Source organism: Rhopalosiphum padi, chromosome 3, assembly GCF_020882245.1.
Source record: "Rhopalosiphum padi isolate XX-2018 chromosome 3, ASM2088224v1, whole genome shotgun sequence".
NCBI classification, from domain to species: domain Eukaryota; kingdom Metazoa; phylum Arthropoda; class Insecta; order Hemiptera; family Aphididae; genus Rhopalosiphum; species Rhopalosiphum padi.
The window spans coordinates 66,996,866-67,021,466 of record NC_083599.1 but is presented as its reverse complement, the minus strand read 5'-3'; the positions used below and the strand labels follow the sequence as shown (position 1 = coordinate 67,021,466).

At 24.5% G+C, this 24,601-nt stretch overlaps 1 protein-coding gene across 2 annotated transcripts; it reads right to left on the bottom strand.

Moving 5' to 3' along the window:
- Nucleotides 1–6,550: 6,550 nt before the first annotated feature.
- On the bottom strand, nucleotides 6,551–23,830 carry LOC132926282 (GATOR complex protein Iml1). Of its 2 annotated transcripts, none has more exons than XM_060990628.1 (27): nucleotides 23,507–23,830; nucleotides 23,278–23,415; nucleotides 21,528–21,823; nucleotides 21,080–21,220; nucleotides 20,763–20,905; nucleotides 20,089–20,300; nucleotides 17,814–18,010; nucleotides 17,035–17,096; nucleotides 16,073–16,306; nucleotides 15,130–15,329; nucleotides 14,865–15,059; nucleotides 14,670–14,783; nucleotides 14,490–14,600; nucleotides 13,182–13,399; nucleotides 12,025–12,206; nucleotides 11,503–11,677; nucleotides 11,106–11,315; nucleotides 10,963–11,033; nucleotides 10,784–10,870; nucleotides 10,492–10,705; nucleotides 10,299–10,410; nucleotides 10,089–10,238; nucleotides 8,992–9,152; nucleotides 8,752–8,923; nucleotides 7,936–8,070; nucleotides 7,636–7,832; nucleotides 6,551–6,765 (listed from the first exon to the last, which is right to left on the bottom strand). In XM_060990628.1, exons 1-27 carry the CDS (start codon nucleotides 23,550–23,552, stop codon nucleotides 6,571–6,573), a joined length of 4,368 nt encoding a protein of 1,455 aa, XP_060846611.1. In that variant the 5' UTR covers nucleotides 23,553–23,830; the 3' UTR covers nucleotides 6,551–6,570. The 2 variants fall into 2 exon arrangements, with proteins under 2 accessions (XP_060846611.1, XP_060846612.1); XM_060990629.1 differs by having other exon boundaries at nucleotides 16,079–16,306; nucleotides 23,507–23,829.
- Nucleotides 23,831–24,601: the final 771 nt, after the last annotated feature.

The following is a 24,601-nucleotide window of genomic DNA, read 5'->3' as shown; positions in this document are numbered from 1 at the left end:
TTATATGGGAAACATGCTGTCCCCCCTACACCGTGCAAATTAAAAATACAAGAAGGGGTACGCTAAAATAAATATAATTTTGAAGGGGAGCTTCGTCCCCCTGCGTCCCACCAATTCGAACACTGCATACGATACACCACTATACGTTTACCTTTACACTTGTATTAATTTTTATTATGACTAGCTGATTAGGGTAGGTACCATAGGCGTGACTAGACTTCTATATTATATCATTTTTCCTATAAAGTACCCCGACCGTTAGTACATGCTGGATCCACCCTTGGTTACAGCTGAGAATAAATAATATAAATGTGAATGGTGAATTAATTTAAGAATAGAATATTAATATTTATTGATTTGAGGTAATTGTTATACTTGCATCAAAGCATATTATTACATTAATATATAATCATGTTTGATTTAATGTCCTCAACTTATAAGTTAAAACTAGAGTTTTTTTTTTATATTACCCAAGTGGGGGTAGACTCCCAGTCTACTATCCAAAACCTTATTCATCCGGGTTGCCCCCCCCCCAGTCTTCTTATTTTACTTTATACCAAAAGTAGTACAAAAAATGATTCAAACTAATAATTCTTACAGAAATGATGAGTGTGTGATATTGTGAGGATGATCTGTTATAATAAACTCATAAATAATATAACTACATCTTAGACGAGTAGGTACTCAGCACTACTCGCATATTGATAATCTATGTAACTATATATAAACATATATTTGTTTTCGATGTACTTATATAGGTATATAATATCGCTTATGATTGTAAGTATCTTAATTACCTACTGATAATTTAAAACAAGAATAGCTAAAAACAAAGAAAAGCCTTTTTAAGTATAAATACATACATTATTTTTAAACAACTATGCAAATTATTTTCTAAAAATTTTTTCCAGGAGCCTACAGAAAATCGGCTCAATGGGTGCAAAATTAAATTTATGTTATACATTTATCCACATATTTACATTATTATTGTATTAATTTAATAAGCATAATATTTTAATAGAAGTACAAAATAAAAACAATTTTATTAATTAATTTGCTTTGTTAGGTAAAATATATTGTGTAAATAATTCACACCATTTAGTAAAAAAATGCTTTGATTTTTTCCTTCAGCATATTGTCTGGTAAAAAGTAAAAATTTTCGTGTAAATTTCAATAGCATCAGAAAAAAACAAACAAAAAATTACTGAAAAAATTGAAATTTGTACGCAAGTCCAGTTTTTGAAAAAATTGTACATAATAACATAGAATTTTCACAGAATATTAACACAATTATTTTCTATACGTCATACAGTTTTAAAATTATTTTGACTTTTTTTGAGTTATTTATAGGTATAATTAAATTTGAGAAATTTTAGAACTTGTTCTAAATTATGAAGATTTAATACAAGATTGCTTATAAGTTGGTAATCAAAGTTGAACAAAAATCCACAATAGTTCTTATAAGCATCAGAAAGTAGAATTTTAAAAAAATTCATCAAAATTACGAACATCTGCAAATTATTTTGAGTTAGAAATTCTTATTATTTGTTCTATGTATATCAAAAATTTGAAAAATTTTCTTCCTTTTAAGATTTTCTACCATATAATTTAAAGCTTACCATATAGTCAAATAATTGTTTATGAATGCTCGAAGTTTTTACGATTTTCTTATTATGTTGTAATTAAAAAATTAATAACCGTAGATGCTTACCTACTTGAAATTTGTATTAAATATTTAAATTATAATTTTCTATACATGATACAATTTTTAAAACGTTTTAACTAGTTTTGACCTATAGACATTTTCAATTTATTGTTACTTTTTGGTTTTTTCTATAAATATCAATAAAGATGTTTTTGTTAGTTAAAACGCTTTTAAATTTAATATAGGGTAACTAAAATAAATAAAAGTTTATTGCAACAATATCAATTATTGCAAGATTAATATTAGAATAAATAACAAATGTTGCAACTCATCCTATAAGCAAAAAAGCTTGAATGCGGATGAGTTGAGTTCTATTAAAGTAGATATAACAAAAAGTGCAAAAAATATTAAATTACAAATTATGCCAATTATACAAAACAATAAAAATCTAAGATAAAACATTAATTACATGATTTTTATATTGATTAAAATTAATAAAAGAAAAAAAATTTATGTCATATACTCGTAATAATAAAACACCTTTAATAATAGTGCTTTGATTATCAAAATTAGTTTTACTCTGGGGAACATGTAGGTTGTTATTATTTTTTAGTTTTGTATAGTAAACATGCGATGGTTGATAATCCTTATTTAAGTTTTTAATTGTATATATTATATATAATAAAGTTTGACGTTTGTATGATATCTTAAAAGGTTGAACATTAAGAATTGTATATATTAAATTTGAAGAAAAAATCTTGGTTTATTTAAAATAATTTTTATTAAAGAATTTATAGTTGTACATAATAGGTACATTAATGTGACTGGAGTATGTACAACCCCAGACCAAAGAGCCATATGAATGAACTGCTTGTGCTAAAGCTATAAGAATACTACCCTTAATGGTTTAAGATCTAAGATATTACAGAGTATTTTAAATTTATAAAATAATTTTCTTATTGAATTATTAACAGAATAAATATGATCAACAAATGTTAGTCCGTGGTCAAAAATGAGTACACTCTCTCTAAAGTAACACAATTGCAAGGTAAATTTAAATATTTACAATTATAGGAATGTATACATAGTTCAGAAATAGAACTGTATGACGTACTTGTACAGTTAGAAATATTAAAAATAACATATTATTTAGATTTGCTTAAGTTCAATTGAAGATTATTATTATCACACCAATTTTTAATCAAATCCAGACATATATTCGATTCTTGTAAATCTAATAAATTGTTATGATAGCAGTAAAATAAAAATTAAAGCTGCATAGTCACGATTTTTTTTATAAGCATTCAAAGTTCAAATTTTAACAGAATTTATCAAAATAAATAAATGACATATATGTAATAATCTAAATTCAATGTTCGTTTGTTGTTTATTGGTTGGTATTTTTAATTTTTACAAACTATATAACTAATATTTATAACATATCTATAAAGAATTTAACTCTACAAGGAAAATAATAAAAAGCTTGCTCTATTGACTATTGAAAAAGTCAACATCTGAAAAAAAATTATAGTTACTTTTATCAAGTCCAGGGTCAACTACACATAACACCCAACATGGCAACATGTTTTGTTATTTTTGTATCTGGATATTTTACAGGTATCTAATGCTTTGAACTAATATAGGATTGTAATTGAAATGTAGTATAATCAATATGTTATTTGTAGGTATATAAATATGATGAATGAAAAACGTTAGGTTAAGTTTAACGTAACGTAACGTAACGAAACGTTGATGTCTGGGACAAAAATATGACTAATATGAGATCTTAACTAACAACGTATTTATTATGGTCTATGGATTACATTTTATCCAAAGTTTTAAAAGTCTTACATTATTATAAAATTACGTTATTAGTTATTACCTACATAATCTTATATTGAATTAATAATTAATATAATATTTAGGAGAATTGAAAGTTACATTTATTCAAATCATTTTTATTATTAATTTATCAAAATAGTCAAAATTGGTAGGTACCTATTACCTATATATAATTAATAAATATTAAATAATAATGAAAAAATTTATAAAATGATTACGTATTATAATATTTACGTGAAGTAAAACTTCTAACGGATTGTCATATAGCCGGTTTTGTACAGTTATTAAAATATTGAGCATAGTAAATTGTTATCGTTGCTTTTGTTTTAAGTTTCATGGAAATTCATTGCTCATAGTGCTCAATGCTCATACTCATACAGACTAAAGTAAATTACTTTATATACATACATACACCATACACCAGCGGTTTTCAACCTTTTTATATTCGCGTACCACCTACACAGTTTGACAGTTTGAACATTTTTACGTACCACCTGACCATTTTTTTTTACTTAATAATGTATACGTTTATGTTACATGTATACAATTTTATTTTATTAGGAATTACAAAATGATAGGAATTAAGTATTTAATGTACAAAAAGAAATTAAATTAAATTAAACATGTACGATTATTATTATTATTATTATTAACCAAATAAACCAAATAATATTTAATGTTAAATTATTGTTAATAATGATTCATTCCAATTTTTTTTATAAAGGGAGATTTTCTTCGCGTACCATAGGTTGAGAAGCGCTGCCATACACCATATACGTATCACTAGACATGTAATGCAGATAATCTCCTAACAGTCCTAACACAACTTCTTAGAAATTGTAGTGCTGTAGCCCCTAACTTAGTCATTACTCATTCGTGTTAAATATCGTATATGTAATTTTCTTCTGCTAATAGGTGATAGCCGATAGATCTATTATTGTAAGTCAGCTTTATACAATTATTAGATAAATTATTTAATTCATTTTTCAAAACCCATAAACAATGGATTGATTAAATTTATATTATTGTGAGGATTTAATGTTTGTAGTGAGAGATGTAATATTTATACAGAAAAAAAATGCATGGTATACACTAGATATACATATCTTTTGGAACAAATATTTAGTGGACCTATTTACTATTTTAGGAAAATGTGTTATGGCCATGGGCCATACGTTTTATGGAACAAAAGTTCTAAATTTGTTCCATAAATTACTTTTTTAAGCAAAACACATAACTAATAAATATATATTTATTCAAAAATGTATTTGTTTCACTAAAATTCTTCATTAAACACATAATATTATTATCTAATTAATATGACAATATTGCAATGACTGTGCTAATCTAGAAAAATAATAATTATTAAAAAATATTTCGATTTTCTAAATGATATCTGTTAAAAAGTTTCATCTCTTTTTATTGTTAATGCCAGTGGTTTAACATTGAAGTAAATAAAAGATTCACATTTTAAGAATTCAGAACAATAAATCAATATTTTGCATTGTATGAAGTACATTGTTGATTTTTCAACTTTATTTCATTAATGTTAATTAGTAAATATTTTAAATTTAGTACATTATTTTTGATTATTTTTTCTATTTATAAAATACATTGTACATTTTATTTAGAAAACTACATTTAATTTATCATTTATTAATATGAACCCATCTGGGCGAGCATATAATTATTGATTAATAATTAATCCATTATTAATTTCATAAGCTTTAATTGCAATCACTTATATATCTTTACCATAAGTTATATTTTTAATACATGTTTTTCCTAAGTTGGCCACTTTGAAAAAAGTATTAACCAACTAGATGTACTCATTCAACAGGAGTTCAATTTCTACAAACTTTAATTTTACAAGCTTTGCTGTTAATAGATATTCGATTATTCCTATTTACAAGCCAAAAGTTACTATCAGCTTGATTTGATATTTTAGTAAAAATATTTAAATAAAAATTTTTATTTTTATTAACATTAATATTTTTTAAATGAATACTTTTGTTTAATTTTAATAGAAACACATATAGATTATATACATTCAGATTTATATTATTATACATATTTTTGATTTAATGAAATTAATGAGAAATGTTTTTTTTATATGAATCAATTAATAGCTGACTTCCTATATTTTCTATTATACTATTTAAACATTGCCTATATTTTTTCTCAACATCAATGAGCGAAGTAACTTTGAATATATAACTTAAAAGACAGGGTTTGTTTAAAATATGATAGTTATCAATAAGCTCTGAGTGACAGACGGAACTATTAAAATCAAAGTTTTTATCTTTCGAAGGGAAAAAATCTTCAATATATTTACCCTTTTTATATTTTGTTTGTATACTTTTAGTTGGTATACCCTATTGCTGAAGTAAATTTGTATTTGATCTTCCTCCTCTATTGTTAATGTACCAAAGTATTATAGTAACATTTTGCCAAATTCAAATATCCAATAATCTAGATTAAAAACAAGGTTGCTGACCTTTGAATTAGGTAGCTAGTGATTATGTGATTTGTTGTTATTTTAAGTTGAAGAGATATGATATTTTTGTTTACAATTATTTCATTATGGTTTTTGATAGACCAACCTAGATGTAATACTTCTAGCAGATGTAAAACTTAGATTAAAAATCAATAAAATATTAAAATATATTCTATTATGATGTAAGTAAAAAAGTTAACCTATTAAGTAGCATTACATTTTCTTTGCTTTGGTTTGACCGTATTATTAGTATTAAGTATAACTATATTTTAGTAGGTATTTGACTTATAATAATTATTCTATTATGCTTAAACTAAAGCCTATTTGAATCAATAAAGAATAAATATTACACCTAATAAAATTAATAAAATTCATAAAATTAATATACCTACTGATAATTATTGGAGTATGGAGTACTTTTTATAAATATTTTAGTGTATAATTTACATTTAATTTAATAAGCTATTGATATAATATGTATAAAAATAAAAATAAATTTGCTTTAATTTATTATTTAGCAAAACTTAAAAACCTTTAGTTAGGTAAAACATCATAAATGAAACACATTAAACACGCAATATTTATTTTATTCTTGGTGTTTAATTGTATAATATTCATCTTTACAAGATTTCCAAAAATTTGATAATCGGTCATCTTTATTGTTACAAAAATATCTAAAATCTTCCAATAGTTTATTTTGGAATTGTTCATCACCAGTTGCTGGATTTGACGACTTCCATCTACGACTTACCATATGATTCCATGCCCAAAGAAAACCAACCTAAATAAAAGATAAGCATTATTAAATTGTATTACTATACAAGGGGATAATATTGTTATGGAGAGTAGTACTGGAACTGGTCCAATGTGTGATCTATCGATAACAGATAGGTACTTATATTGGTCCTGGTTACATTGTACAGATAGCGGTCGCTTACAATGTGGTGATTACGATCCACAAGCATATGAAGATAGCGATAAAATTTCAAATAATGAAAATAAAATTTTGATAGAAAATAACTGACAAAATTATAGAATTAGAATACAGGAACTGTGGGTATTTAGTTTGTGTTGTACTCGTAATAATGACAACTAAACTGAACGTTGATTTTTAGAAAAGAGAGATCGAAAAACGCTCTTACACCAATAATAGAAAAAGTGGTAGAAATTGCTACAACGATTCATAGCAATCAGTGATGAGCATATATATAGTTCTCTGAGGACTATGGATTTATTCATCAAATTGTAAATCATATTGACAATTTTGTGGATCTAAATACGGGAACTTACACTCAAACAATAGTCATTGTGGAAGTAAGTCAAATCCAAATATAATATAAAAATAAATGGTGAATCTCCTCTATTAGACCACCGACTCAAAGAAGAATGGCGGCGGACATGCTACCCAAGAAAAACTCAAATATTTGATAATTTTTTTATCAGATTTAACAAATACTTTTGCTATGAGAATATAACAATTAACATTATAGTACGAGTAAATATATTACTATTTTAAGTAGCATACATAAACATTTAGTCGGTAGATCACACATTGGACCAGTGCCGTAGCATATAATCAAACATTTATAATAATATCTGTTTTATATTTTTATAATAAGTACTATTTAAAGAAGTGTTACTATTAACTAACCCTTTTTTCTATTTTTGGATCATTTTCTTTAGGTAAACTATGATACACATGCCGTGATATGTACTCCATATGAGGGCTAAATTGTAATTCTTGCTGATTAACACTAGCTTCTAATTCATTTAACCCTTGATCAGGAGAATCATTTTTCTCTTTAGTTTCTTCAATCAAATCAGAAAGTATTAACACAAACACGTTACCTGTGAATAAATTAAAAGATGTGTACTTATTTATTACATTTATTAAACCAATTAACTTTTAGACAATTTATTAAAACATTTTAAACTAATTAAACTTACTAACCTGTAAGATGAATATATTGATTGTGATATGATTCATTTCCATTAGTTTTTGAATTACATATTACAAACCCAAATCGGTAAAGTATAACTTCTTGGAATAATAATAATCTTCGGAGCCATGAATCTTCAGGGTATTCTGTATAAACATAAATATATAAATAAATATAATAACACAAATTAAGAAACTGGTTTTTATTAAAATAACTATTTGTACTGAATTTTAAGTTATAAGTTTGTACCATATATAAAAGGCTAGAATATTGTATAACAAAGAATAAATTGATGATTATTGTGTACAGACAATGATTTAAATTTTATAATAGATTTATCTTCTTATTCAAAATTTAGATGCACTAGAGTTTTAGTATTAAAACATTTTTAAGATGTTATTAAGAGTTTATTTTTCAATAGAATTTTATAAAGAAATGTGGTTGGTGTTAATTATATGAATTAGTTAATTAGTACATATTTTAATTTAACTTTGAAGGAGTATTGTAAATGTTGGTTAAGCAAAATTTCATTGGTAATAACACTGATAACTAAACTTTTTTTTTAATTTTGAATATTTTACTTTACTTAATACAAATGTATTAGATATTATTTTTAATATCTTAAATGTTTTCTTGCAATCTATATGATAGTTATATTAATGAAAAACTGGTAAATGATAAAAAAGGAGTTTTAATTAAATATTCATAGAAATGCAGTAGGATTAATTTTTTTTAAGTTTTAAACAAATTCTATACAAATAATATTATCAAGAATAATGTTACAAAATTAAAATTTCTTATTTTCAATTATAAAATAAATTTATTACCATGAAATAAACAATTGTTATCTTCTGTTAGAAGACATTCTAAATTGAGAGGTACAAATACTGGACCACGCAGAGGATCAGATTTTAAAGTATATGGCAAAGCAAATGGGTCAGCAGGTAATGGTATTAACTGAAATCCACCAGTTTGTGCTTTACGTGCCCAATTATATACCTAATAGATTAAAAAAAAAATAATTGTATAATTAATAAAAAATAAAAAATAATATTCATTATTTATACCAAATCAGCTACAACTGAACCAGATGCTGCAACCCATCGAGCTATAATTTCATACGCCTGATCACAACGATAAAGAGATTGATATCTGGCATGACCCCATTCTACACGATCACTTTTACTGTTAACATCCATTTCTAAATGAGCTTCTTTATACCATGGTACTGTTTAATAAAAAAAAACATATTAGTAAAAAAAATATACAAAATGCTTTAAATATTAAAAATTTTTCTATAACAATTACTTAGCATAATTGTTTAACAATTAATTAGGTGAATGAAAAAAAATTATTTTTATAATTGTAGAAATTGTGTAATCTTAATTGAACACACAATATAATAAACAGTATATTTAGAACAATTTTTATATAAACGTTAATAAGGTGGTAGAAGTTAGTAATATTCTAAGGTGGGTTACATAGTTAAGTATACATCACTTAAAAAAATACATATTATATTAGTTTCTAAATTGTGAAAAAATGCTGTATTTAAATTTCTTTATGGGATAAAAGTAATGTTGTTTCTACATAGGTGTAAGATGATATTAATAAATAATGATATATAATAATTTTTATTTTTATTATTATTGAACTTATAAATTACAACAATTTACAATTAAATAAAACAACAAGAAAACATTATATTTTACATTCATAATAATGTTTTTTTGTGTAGAAACTTACATATTATATTATTTATAGGAATTAACATCAGTAATTTTTTACCTGATATACTTTCGTGTGGAAATTACTTGCCATTTATTATGACTAGAACTAGTTATTATGTGTTAAGTAAATGAAAATTAGTTTAAATAACTGACTGTTTTGCACATATCAAAATTATGAAAATATAATTGTATAATTGTATTAAATTACTTATAGAACAAAATTATACTTTTAATGAAAAATTTTTGCAGCCTATTTTATTCTGTAAAAACCATAAGGTTCCCTGATATCTCTTAATAATCATGAAGTTATTTGAATATCCTAAAGATACAAAAGTAAAAGAGTTTAAAATTTGGAAATTGTGTTTAATCCTAATTCATAAATTTATATTTAGAGGTTATAGTATTTTTCATTCTTTTGATATAAAATAACTAACCTTCTCGTTTATTTCCATGTTGTAATGACTGTGGAAGTGACAAGTTATCCATTAAAAAGTCTATATTTTTTGGGTATTCAATGGGTTGTTTAACTTCCACTTCGACCCATTCATTTTCAAATGCTTGAAAATCATGTGTAGGGGAAGAAGCTAAATGTGAAAAATGATTAATTAAAATTGATATAAGTAATAAATTATATTATTATTTACGTTGACCAGTAGGTGATTCACATGAAGGAAAATAATATAAATAAAACCCATCAATGAAAGGATGAGAAAAATCTCCAGATGCATGGCAAATTAATCCTTCGCTTAAAATGTCCTAGTAATAAATTAAATGAATATTACGTTTATCGTTTAAAATTTAAATCAATGATATAGAAAATATTTGATAACTATTAACCTGTAAACGTTCAACAGCTTCATCTCTGCTATTTATTGTCTTTAAATTGTTCATAAGCCATGTAATTGCATCATTACTGACAAATGTATTTTGTGGTAAGCCCATGTGTCTATTAACAAAACCAACACCAACTTGTGTATTACACAAATGTTCTACTAGATCGACGTTGGAAATATTTTCTTTTAATAATTCAGAGTTAATTAAATTTATCGGGCTAATAAAATAAATTAAAATACAGATTAAAAATATATATTATTAATTATTAGTTAAATAGTTAAAAATAAGTTATTACCTCTCAATATCATCAATAATTTCATCTTGAACAGGATTTTCAGGAAACAGTGATACAATTGCTTTATCATAAACATTAGAACCTGACCTAAATATATAAAATAAAATACAATCATAATATAGTACCTAAATGACATTTAAAAATGTATTTACAAATAGCAATAATGTTAGTGAACAGACCTTGGACGTGGTTTATCCAATGGACGTATAGAGTTAACACGATCTCTATAAGGTGATGTATCACTTGAACTCTAAAATACATATAATTGATTTTCTTTAAAAAATATCCTTTTGGAAATTTAAATAACATATTTAAAACTAACCTTAAGGCTAAGTGTTGTTGATCTTTTAATACGATTTATCCATGTTTCAATAAATTTTACAAATTTATTTGTAAAACAAACTTGTTCCTCCATAGTAGGTATTTTGTAAATATCACAGTAAAATTTATCGTCTAAATGACTCATAATAGTTTTTGTGGCATCTTGACGCCAAGGAAGAAGATACATACGAAACCGCCAATATTTTAATTTCTAAAAAAAATCATATCTGATTAGATCTATTATTAAAAATAAATAATTTATTTTTATTTTGATTAATATTATAACTTATGCAAGTGTATACCGATATTGAAAAAGAGGATTGAAGTATTACAAGAAGCTCATGTTAAGAATATTTTATAATTTTAATATGATGGAAATATTTTTTTTTAAACTTAACCTCATGTAAATCATAATCCATATCCCCACGAGCACATAAATAATGATCCATGTAATTCCAATTATAATTTTCTAATTTCTCAGTAATAAATGATATCCAAGAAATTCCATAAGTTGAATGGTCTGGAGCTTGAAAACGATAGCGATATTGTATTTCAAATGTCGCGTATGGAAATCTAAACACCAAAAGTATAAAACCTTAAAAGTATGGGTTTATAAATGGAAGTATGAGTATAACACACTTAATAATAAAGACGTAATATATTTATGCTGTCATGGACACTTTACAAACTTAGGATAATTGAATATCCTTAAACGTCATATAGTAGAAAATACTTCATTATGTATATTTTTTTAACTGAACTTGTCTGAAAATAGTGCTTTAAGGTTTATATAACATAAAAAGTATCACTTTTAAATTTAATAAAAAATAAAAAAAAATATTACATTTTATCAAACTATTAATTGATTTATTATTATATAAGAATACATGCAGCATAAGGGAGATCATATTATAATTTACCTTGGTCTATATCGTGTCACTTGAATTTCTGAACCAAACAAAGTAACAGTATGAACTATTCTTCCAATACTAAGCCGCATTTCAATAAATCGTTCATCATGAGCTGTTGATCTTATGACAATGCTATTTATCTTCTTTTTATGTTCTGGATTTTCATCTTTACTTACAACCAATTGAAAACCCTATTGAATACAAATATGCATTTTGTAATATAAAAAAGTAAGTACGTATATATCTGCTGTATATTAGATATGAGATGGGCCAATTTAATGGATGTGTTAAATTTGAATTTAATAATATATTATTTTATTCAAACAACGATTCTGAGCAGAGATGATCTGTTTGCCTATATCTCTAAGCATGTATCATGCTATGCTTTTTGATATAGCTATTTAAGTAATTTATTTTACTTTTAGTATTATGGTAGGTTGATTAAATTTTTCTGAAAAAATTATATTTATTGTATTATTGTTATTAACTTTTAAGTTAAGACCACTTTGTTACAGCAAAACAGTGTGAATAGGTTCATATAGTATAAATAGATAATATCTTAAAACAAATTTACATATTTTAAAAATGTCATTGCAAATAGTAAAGTTAAAAACATGAGTAAAAGTTGTATGTTCTCACAAATTATAATAAAATAATATTAATGATATTTTATTTTTTTTAATATTAATATTAATATTGTTATTTATCGTTAAAATACTATGCAATTTCATCAAATTTAAACTACTATTGTATGTATATTTTTTAAGGTTTTAAGTCCCAGTATAAACTACTTATGAGGAATATTGAACTAAATTTTATTTTTATATCTATCTGACTATAAAATAACGTTTTACTTAAAAACATAATTTTAAAAATATTGTGATTTTAAAGAATTTTGTATACATTTAACTTAAAATGTATATACAATTGTGCCAATGTATTTTTATAATTTGTATTAAAATACAAGAACAACTTATGTGGGATCTTAAAAATTAAAATTTCTCAAATAAGTCATAATATTTTGAAAATTATAATATATACAGAAAATTATCATGTAAATAAATATTTAATGAAAATTTCAAGTATCTATGGTTATTTATTTTTGAATTTTCAACTGTGGTATTTTTTTTTACAATTTTATATTATTTATAAGTATAAGCTCTTACTTGAGATAAGCGTTGACATATCATTTGATAAAAAACTTCTAAAGCAGATAGTGGTTGACGATAAACAGCTCTTTGCAAGGCAACTTCAGCATTTACATAATCAGGTAACAGATTGTAATTTGAAAATAAATAATATGATTGAAGAGTTACTTCATCGGGAAAATAGTCTGTTGTTATTGGTAAGCAAGCAGGAAACACTAGTGATTTCCAATCAACACCTGTTAAAATATTTATAACTATAAATATATGTTATACAGATTTATTATGTTTAATTTTTAAGTCATAAATATGTTTTAAAAATGTTGAAATTCATCAGAAATTCAATACATTAAGACTTAAAAAAAAATTTACCTACCCTTTTTTTTTTTTTTTTTTGAGAAGTTAGGTTAGGTTAAATAGGAAAGTAAAAAATAAATAAATAGTATTTAAATTTTAGATATTAAATGTGTGTACTGATGGTTATTTTTGTTATCAGTCGCTCAGATAAGACATATTCTATGTGTCAACAAATTAAAGAGTAGGAGACCAAAGGCAATAGCTTTGACTTTGGATCATTGAAATTTTTGCAACTTCTTTTAAGAAGCCTAAGAGAGCTATATTTTTAATGCTGTTTTGGTTGGTATTAAATAGTAGTTTGTTATCAAACCATATTCCCAAGTCTTTTACTGATGTAACATTATTAATTTGTTTCAGTGATTGAAAAGTTCCTTTATAAAAATAACTAGTTCACGTTCATCTTGTTAAAAAGGAACTATATCCTTTACTGTTATTACTGTCTTGATCCTTTTAATGGAAATCAGTTAAATTATCAATAGCTGTCAAAGTATTTAGTGTTTATTTTTGGATTTATTATATTTACAGACCTTGTGTTATATGTATGAATGACTGTTTGTACTAAATTTATTTTGATATGTAATATAAATTATAATTGTTTTACTGTTAATATTTTGGCTTCAGAATATAGTTATATTCTGCTGCATATAATAATTAAATATAACTATGATTGATCATTTATAATACAATTTTCAATTTTCTAAATAATAAACTATTTAAATATATCCAAGTGAAAAATTTAAAGTAAGTCTAATGATTATTTAACCAAAATATATTAAATTTAAATTAATATAACAGAATAAGAAGTAAACAGTAAAAAATAAAAAAAATTAAATAATACCTATAATAATGAGAACTAAGAAAAATGAAATGTTTAAAAATAAATAATAGTTATATACTAATATATGCTAATTTCATATAGTGTAATTTTTAAAAATGATTTAATTAATTATTAATTATTTATATTATACTAACCTGGTGTACAAATATTTGTCAATTCAAAGTCACTTGTCCACTCACAAGAACTTGTGATATTCTGTTTTTCTTCAATTCTATATTTTAATAATTTTATTATGTTTAAATTTACTACAAAAAGAAAAAAATTACAATTAATTCAATTTAAATTATAATAATCTATAATAACTAAAAACAGACATTTCTTTTTCAGTATCTGAATATTTTCCAGAATATTCTCCATATCACATGAGCCCAACTCTGTAAGTCCAGAAAATTCAAAATCGTCATAGAACTTTCTGCTATTTTTAATTTCTAAATAAAAAAAAATATTATTTATCATTTTAATAAATTAGATTAGTAATTGATTATTGTTTTATTTCATAACATAGTTACTTTCTGGGAATGTATGACTCCATCTTCTTCGATTTGATGTCAACTTGACGTGATATCGTGATTTGTCAAACGGATTAATAAGACCTCGCACACGCACAAGTTTTAAATTGTTTTTGGCATCTTGTTTACTAGATTCATTCTCAGCCAATTTATTATACTTTTTCAAGCTTTCATCAATACTTCGACTTCTATTTCCTGATTGAACATTAGTAAAATAAATAATTTAAAATAATTGACTCCATGAAACAGTTTAAGTTATGCTTACTGTTTAACTGTGGCAAATTTATGAATTCAGACTGGCTTTTGGGCGGAGGAGTGATGCTACGCTGTTTTAGAGGAGAAAGGCTACGGCTAAGTGCAATTGATTTATCAGAATTTACATCAAAGCTGCATGTACTAAATTTTTTTTTTCTTGATGCACTGATTCCATTTAATTTATTTAGTGGCATAATGTTATTGGTATTGCTAAAAAGAAAAAAATTTAAGTATTCCCTTATTAATAAGAATATTTTAATATTGTTAGATAGTAATAGTTAAAAGTTGCAACTATGTAGTTACTTATTATTAAATATTATTACTAATCATAAGAAATGAATAGATTTCAAACAAACAAAACTGCCATTATTTTGATAATTTTAATATTTAAAATTATTCTCATTAGTAGTACTCAGATTTTTATGACTTGCATTTATTTTTTTTAATGTTATCAGAATTATTTCTATATTTAGTAACATATTTTTAATGTTCTAATTAGAAATAATTAAAACAATATTGTTATTTTGAACATTTGAAACAATAATTAAAGATATTATCATTAATTGTTTATGAGTATGACTACTATATGGACAATTATATAACATTTAAAATTATTTTTGAGAATTTATATTTAAGATGTACTCGCTGCCCAATGAGTTAAATAAACAAGTATTTAAGTATAAAAAGCAAACTTTTTTTAATAACACAACATATTTTTCACATTTTAATATTTTATTTCACATATTTATTTATGTAATTTTAATGTATAAAATACATTATTTTGAATTTCAAATAATATTTACCTTTTTTATTTTACATAGATTTGGAAAAATAATCAATTATAATATTTAACATTTAAAGTCATATAATTGCATATTTTGATATTGGATATTATTTATGGCCATTAAATGTCCAAGTTTTATTCATTAGTATTTTAAAGAAATGTAAATTACCCGAACCTAGGCATACTAGTTTTATTTTTTTTGTCAAGTACACCATCATCATAGTTCATATAATCTTGTGCAGAGTTGGTGAACTTATTTCGCATAGAAGCTGATAAACTATTTGATGACACTACTCTTAAGCCCATTTTTGGACGATTTAATAAAATGTTGGAAAACTGGTTAGGTACTTTAATCCGAGGAACAAATGTAGATCTTTGTGGCATGTGGTTACTTCTGTAAAAGCTACAAAAATAATTAAGTCATACTTAGGGCACAGATATTAATATATTTAAATAAATATTTTTCTAGTCAGCAAGACTTGGCTACCAACCAAAAAATGTGTTTACTAATTAAGGGTAAGGCCCAACATACAGTAAATATAAATTTATAAAAATAGCTAGTATATTGTTAATTCTATAATAAAGATTCAGAAGTACCTAATTATAATTGTTGTTAGCTTAAAACTAGAAGGTGGAGTGATTATTTCCTTGGTGTATCAGTCAGTTGATTGGATTATTACAACTTGAATTATGTCTAAATATATCAAATGGTGTGATAGAGCATCAGTTAAACGACTAAGTAAGTCTTTTAAATAATTTAATTTCAACACTTTTGTCTGTTAAAGTAGAATAATCTAGCTCAGGGAGAATAGGTAAATAATCATACAAGTGATTAATATTTAGCATAAAATGAGAAGAAATGTCTTTTAACTCAATCTAAAATAGTCATCAGAAGTAGGGGTCTCACAGAGCAGATATACATTCTAACATTCTAACAATAGTTAAACTGAAGATAAATAAAGCGCCTTTATGGATAAAAGAACTTAAGCACCGATAGTATTCAGTACCTAATTACTTGCTCATGCGTTTCTTGCATTATTTCACTTAATGCCTAAACTGAACACTTCTTAAAGATTTCCCTTATTTGCAATAACATTCAACAAAATTAATAATATAATATACTAAACAAACCTTAAATTTATCCAATGTGGAATACTGCAGTCATCTCCTAAAGATTCATCACGATTTTGAAACTAAAAAAATAATACAAATATAAGTAAAATTGTATTATTTGGTGATCAACTAAACCTTACCATTCTATCTTAATGATAATCTGCTCAGAACATAAAAGTTGATATAGATAATATAACATTTTGGCTTTAGAAATGATTAAATGTTTAAATTATATTATACTTATAGTAGATGTATAATTAGGATTATTTTTGGTGGCTTCCTTTAGATTATTTTTAGTCTCCCAACTAATATTATTCATCTGAATACTTTCAAATGATTTAAATTATGGAATTTGATTAACTAAACCAATTAATAAACTACATCAAAGTATAAAACTAAGAAAAATAATTTATTTATTTTTATGAAAAGTGTAGGGTTTTGAAAATCACCAAAACCAAAATATTATAAATAATAATTATATAAAAGAGAACGCTACATCCGCAAATTTTGTCTCTGTCTAACAAACATACAATCAAGGACGTAACTGAAAAAATTTTGGGGGGAGGGGGGCTCCAGACCCTCCCCCACTAGTTACGGTCTAGCATACAATATAACAAAATTTCATTCGTGGAATCAATTTTGTGTTGTATGTTTGTAAGACTTTTAATAAAATAAAATTGTAAATATTTGATAAATAATTAGAGATACATCATTCTAAAGTATATTATGTTAAAAATATGTGAGTGTAAAATATTTAAATATACAAAACATTTATTGATATTAGAGACTTTTCTTACCAAAAATAATGGAACAGCATACAATGGCTCTTGACCAACACAGATCAAATCAATTCCAACACCATTATCCATAACTCTTTGTTTTGTAATATTTGTTAGTTGTCTATCAACATAAAATTCACCCATACCAGGAGATATAACAATCGCTAATTGACCAGTCCGATCTAAACTTCTTTCAATATAATGTTTTTCAAAAACTAAATTAAAGAATAGTAACAAAAACAAATTTATTACATTATTACAGTATTATTTTGTAATTAATCAATTAGTATGATTCTTTTAAATTAATATTTCAGGGAAACAATAAAATAAATCTATATTGTGTTAAAATTAGTGAGTTGTACTAAAATTAGTGTTATCTCCAAACTGGGAATGTTGTTCTGTTGTATAATAGTCTTTGACTTATGATTGTACCTCAACATTGAGTAGGATACTGTAGGTATTAAATTTGAATTTAATAATAAAACATTGCATATGCATGCTTTAAAAAGTATAGCCACAACATATATATATTGTATATACAGAGTGATTAATTTATCATTAAACACTCATTATTTCAAAAAGTGTTAACTTTATCAATTTTTATTTTTTCACTCTTATACTTAATAGTGAAATCACTATTAACTTTTGATTTTCAATTGGCAACCTATATTTAAAATGTCATAAAATAGTAGAAAAAGTACAGTAGAATGTTGATTATCCGCATATCAATTATTTGGCTCGTCAATTATCCACACTACAAAATTGTTGTACAAATTTATTTTTAGTTTAATTTAATTTAATTTAGTTATATCATTTGTTATGTTTGCTGTATCATGTATATTATATGATAAAATGCAAGATTTTTTTATTATCTACAAAGCTCACTATAATGTATCATATTATGGGTACGGTGAACTAGTTTTAAACTTTATTTTTAATGGCTATTTCAAATAATACTTAATCTTACTAATTTAAAAATTTAAGCTAAAAAAAATCAAAATATGCAAAAATAAGCAAAAAAAGATTGGTTCTATTAAAACAAGAATAAGCCAAATCGTGGACAAATCTGACAACCAATCAATTTTGACTTAAGGAAAAAAACATACAAATGCATATAAATCCTAGCCCTAGTTATTTGATTATCCGTACTTCCCTCAGTCCTAATTAGTACGAATAATCTACGTTCTACTGTACTAAATAAATAAGTAGGTACACATGTTGATAGACTCTTCGCTTAGGATTGTTTATTGTATGTTTTAATTTATCATTAAATTCAAATTTAACAAGTCCATTACAACAGGGGTCAGCAATTAGTTTCTAAGGGAGTTTGGATATCACAAAACTGTCATGGTATAGAAAACATTTTCTTTTTTTCTTTAAAAAGTTATTCTGGGTCTACACACATATGAAGTTTTTACACGAGAATAAAAAATACTACTTGATATTTTCTTTGTCGCGTGTAAAAACATCAAATCACTTATGTTTTGAAATAATGGTTGAAAAAATATATCTTATGAAATATAACTAAATTATAATAATTGTCAGTTACTAAAATGTTGATTAAAAAATAATAATAACAGTGGGCGTGATCATACGTGAAATTAACGAGGTGAAATCAGTCAGAAAAAATGTATCCAGCACAACAAAAGCTTATATATATAAATATATTATAATCAGCATTTAAGTTTTTTTTTTTTTTTTTTTTTTTATTTTAAGGCTTCGACAACTTAGGTCATTAGCCTGTAGGTTGGTAGGGTTGGTACAGTAGGGTTGAAACAGTAGGGGTGTTACACGTGAGTGTATTTGGCAGAATTTTTAATGGGGCACCCGTAGGTTTCTGCCATGCCCCGGGGTGGGGGGATGGCAGCACTTGTTCTCCGGACACCGTGACTTGCCCGGAGAAAAATGCCACCCAGTGGCCGAGGATCGAACCGGAGCCGGCTGCGCCGCAGCCGACGAATTAAACCGCTCGACCACCCCGTCCCCCCCATTTAAGTTTTGTGAACTATTTATTTCTGAATCCCAGCTGCAGATTGTCTATTATCGACCCTTGCATTACAATGACCTACTCAATATCGAGAGGTAAGCTTGATAGCCAACTGTACAGCAGATTAGCTTTCCCACTTTTTTAAAAATGTATTACACACATTGCATATGTAATATTTACAAAATTGTGTAATTTATTCATATTACTTAAAATTACACACTCTGTGTTAGTAATTGTTATTTTAATAATTAAAGAACATATTAACAAGATAAATATTAATTTCTTTAAACCATTCCATGTACTTGCCATTTAATGCCATATTTAATACTTCAAGAAAATTGCCTTGAGAAGCATGTGATAAATAAGCTTCTGGTATTGAACTAATTGAAACACCAGAGTCATGAAGTACTTTATGATGATAGTTTAAAATATCTATTTTGTATGTATAATAAAGACGTCGAAGAAGCATTAATGAAGCTGCTGCCCAATCTTCATAACGTTCATTTTGAATTACTACCCTAATAAAAATAATAATAAAAAAATTGGTACAATATAAGAATAATAAATAATACATATAATTAATAAAAATATTTAAAATACATTGTACTCAATAAATAGTTAGTAAAAAAAACTTAAGTATGATAAAACCCAAAAGTAATCTAAATAATAATAAAAAATGTATCTTAAAAATAATACACATCACACACAACAATAAAATTAAAATTTATGAATTGTGTTAAAGGATATCTCAGATCTTTTTTTATTAATTACTTATTAATTTTTTATTATAGTACAAGATTTGGGTATAATATCTAGTTTTTTGGCATTCTTAGGCTAAATTATTCAAGTTTATAAATTTACTTAAGAACTTTAATTTACAAAAAAAAGGTCAATATAAGCTTAAGCCTACATAGCCTGATTTTAGTGCCACTACATAATTATATAATTTATTAACATTTATTTTAAAATTGTTAATTTACCTGTAAAAATCTTCATAAAAACGATTCTTGTAATCTACTTGGAGACATTCTCTCATAGCTTCAGGGAATTCTTCTAATTTATTAGCTTTGTAAAAAACTCGGGAGAATACAACAAGTGTTACTTCATGATTACTACCAAAATACTAAAAATAAAAATTTAAGGTAATAATTATTACTAATTGATAAAAATTACATAATTATGTAGTTTAAATGTATGATCATTTATGTGACATAAAATAAAAATAAAATCTATTTAGAATTCATGATTTGAAGAGATATAAATAAATTAAATATAGAAATCAAGGTTACAAACTTACTCGCCATTTTTCAAATAAGTCATATAGAAAACCATCCACAGATTTTTCAAAATAAGTATCCCCTAGAAAGTTGAATTCCCACATTTCAGAAGTCATTTGAAGAAATATGTAAACCATACTTGTAGCAGATCTAAACACTATCTAAGCAAATATAAATTCAATACACATAAATAAATAATTTAAGTGAATAAAACTGCATTACATTGATTATAATGGAATTTGTATCCAAAATATTTAGCATTTTATACTTGGTCTAAATATTATAATATGAGTATATGACAATACGAATACTTAACATAAGTTTATTAATTAGCTGTTACAACTAGAATTATGTTGATTTGATTTTTAAATTGATTTTTGTTTTTAAAAAAACATTTAAAATCATTGTTATTAAAACATAGAAAATGCTTCATATTACAATTAATTTTTAGTTCATTAGATTTTTAACCTTAGTATTATGGCTGATAACTCCACAAGAAACAATTTTTCCTTTGGTCCACATTTGATAAACTTGTACACGAGTATATCCACCACAAAATTCCATTTTTTTATTATTGTATACACAAGTATCAATCATTGAATTTCTTAAACGCCACATTTCAGATCGTCCAAGGTATTGATCTCTGAATGTCAATTCAACAGAATCTAATATTACAGATTCTGGACTCACAATATTTACTGTAACATCACTATATGCATGCAATTGAAATAAACTTGCAACACTGTGTTCTATGCTTATTGTATCTGCAATTTTAAAAATGTATAAAATACTATATAATTTTAAATAAGTAGTAAATATTACTATGAAATATAATATTTCAAAAATTATGACGGTATATAATATTATATAAAAAATAAACAATATTATATTTTAAAAAAAGAAACCTGATTTTAGTACAATGATAATAAAATAGTAGAATAGTGTTGAAGTTTTAAAAGAAGATCTTAATATTTAAAATGAAAAATTGATTAAAAGGTTCAATTAATTGGCATTCAAGTAAAAATATGGTTCATGAACATCTAAGTTATAAGTAACCTAATATTATTATATTATTAAAATCATTATTCTTTTAAATGTAGATATTCTTAAGTAAGTAAATAAGTTAGTCTAACCTTTTATTCAATTAATTTTTTAATCAATATTATAAATTTTTTTTAACATGTTACTATACTATGTAATATTTGGGTTCTAAGCAGATCAATCAATATATTGATTTTGAAATGTTTTTTATTTTAGTTTTGTCACCCTTTAAGGCAGTAAAAATACTTCAATTTTTAACTTTGGGCAGTTAAAAGTAAAATATTTCTACTACATTTCAAAATATCCATAAAAAAAAAAAATTTATGTAAAACAAGAATTTTTAAGCCAAACTAAGTTTTTGACAAAATAATTTGATTAACCATAAAAACTTAAAATATTCACAAAATAATTTGTTTTACACGGTTTAAATTTAAAAATAATTAGAATCTTTTGGAATTACTTAAAGGTATGAGCATAGTTTTTTTTTTCAATAAATGTGCTTGAAAAATTATTTTGAGTAAAAATTCTTGAAATTTTTTTATTTTTTTATTATTTTAATATTTGATTAGAAATATTAAAAATACACACGTACAATATTGGAAGTTCAAAATTAAATGGATTTACATATTTTATTGATGAATGATAATGTTAATTTAAAAACATTATTTAACCTATACAAATATTATGAATTTTACTATATACTATATACAATACAATTTTCAATTCAAAATGTATATTAACTTTAGATATTACCTATTTATATCATTCACACTGTTTTAAGGTAATGGCTCAAAAATTAATAATAATATTAAAACATAGTATAAATTATATTTATTATTATTAAATATTAATAATATAGGTAATAGCCAATAGGTAAATGTGATATTTTCACAAAAAATTCAATCAACCTACTATAATACAAAGTAGAATAAATTGCTTTAATACCAATATTAAAAACATTATCATGAAATATACTTTGTGATTTAGGCTGATAAACCGTTTCCACTCAAAATCTTTTAAGGTATGATAAAATGCATCGATTACAATGACCCATTCGAAACCTACTAAAAATCCGAGTGGTGCACATAAACCTATAGTTTTTTTTTTATAATTGTCTATACAATAGTTATCATGTATATTTATTATAATGGAATATAAGTTAAAAAACAATAATTACCTTTACTTTGTAAATCATCTTTAAATGCCATAATTTGTAATAATAATTTATTTTGTTCAGAGTCGGAATGATAAACTTCTACAATATCACCTTTAACAGCTTTAGGAAAGTCTTTAATATTGACAATAAGTTCTGAACCTAAAATTGTTAAATTAAAAAAAAAAATACAACTGTACCTAATATCAATGAAATAGTGTTATTTAAACAATACAATATGCACTATACTTACTACTGAAAGCCTTTTGATGGACAGTTAACTTGTAAGTCTTTTTCATGGTGATAAGTATTTTGGTATTTAGGTAATTGTTAGTAACCGTTAAGTTTTATATAATAATCCTACCAATCACTCTACACAGTACACGCAAACTGTATACATTCGAAAAATTTAATTTATTTATATAATACCAATTAATATCCTGTTATTAAGGTTATTATCTACATGTTAATGAAATACGACGTCTGACAGTCAACAAGTGTCGGACAAACATTCGAAATAATATTTAATACAAAAATACCTAACATATTATTGTATTAATACAAAATTATAAAATATATGTTTACACTCTTATCAGATATCGATCTTTTAAAAACTACGATCGAGTGGAGGATATTTGCGCGCGCGTGCGATATCCAGAACGTTTCGAAACGTTGCGTTGATGATAACGGTTATACGTAGTCTACCCTCATAGAGTACATTTGTGTACCTTCGTGGCATAACATAACTACATAACCTACATTCAGATCAGACGGTATAATAATATTATTATAACTATTTAAGGTAATTGATACAAAAAACTTAAACATCTTTCAATTTTAGTACCACTATTTCAGAAAAATGTGTCATTTATATTACCTACATACAAATGTATTTTATGTATAATTTTAGTGGTGATCATTTATAATAATTAATAATATTATCAATTATGGTGAAAAACCATTATGCATTATTGCAGTAGGTAGGTGTACCTAACTGTATAAAAAATAAGACATAAGTGAAGTACTTATATATTATAGTATACCTCATATACGAGTACATAAATTCATTAAATCGTAGGTACCATTGAATATAAATGGTAGGTAAGAAAATTAAGAAGGAAATTCTTACTTCAACGTGGATTCAGGCGGACTTGAAGGTGATGGGGTACCTTAATAACATTTTGTGATATCTATTTCAAATTACTAAAAAAGAAATTCTGAAAACTTACTCACCAGTCACCACTCCCACAAAAAAAAAAAAACAATTTCAGAACACTATTAACTTCGTTATCTTTTCATGAAATAGATAATGTCAATAAATTCTGATCCTGATAAAGTATTTTTATTT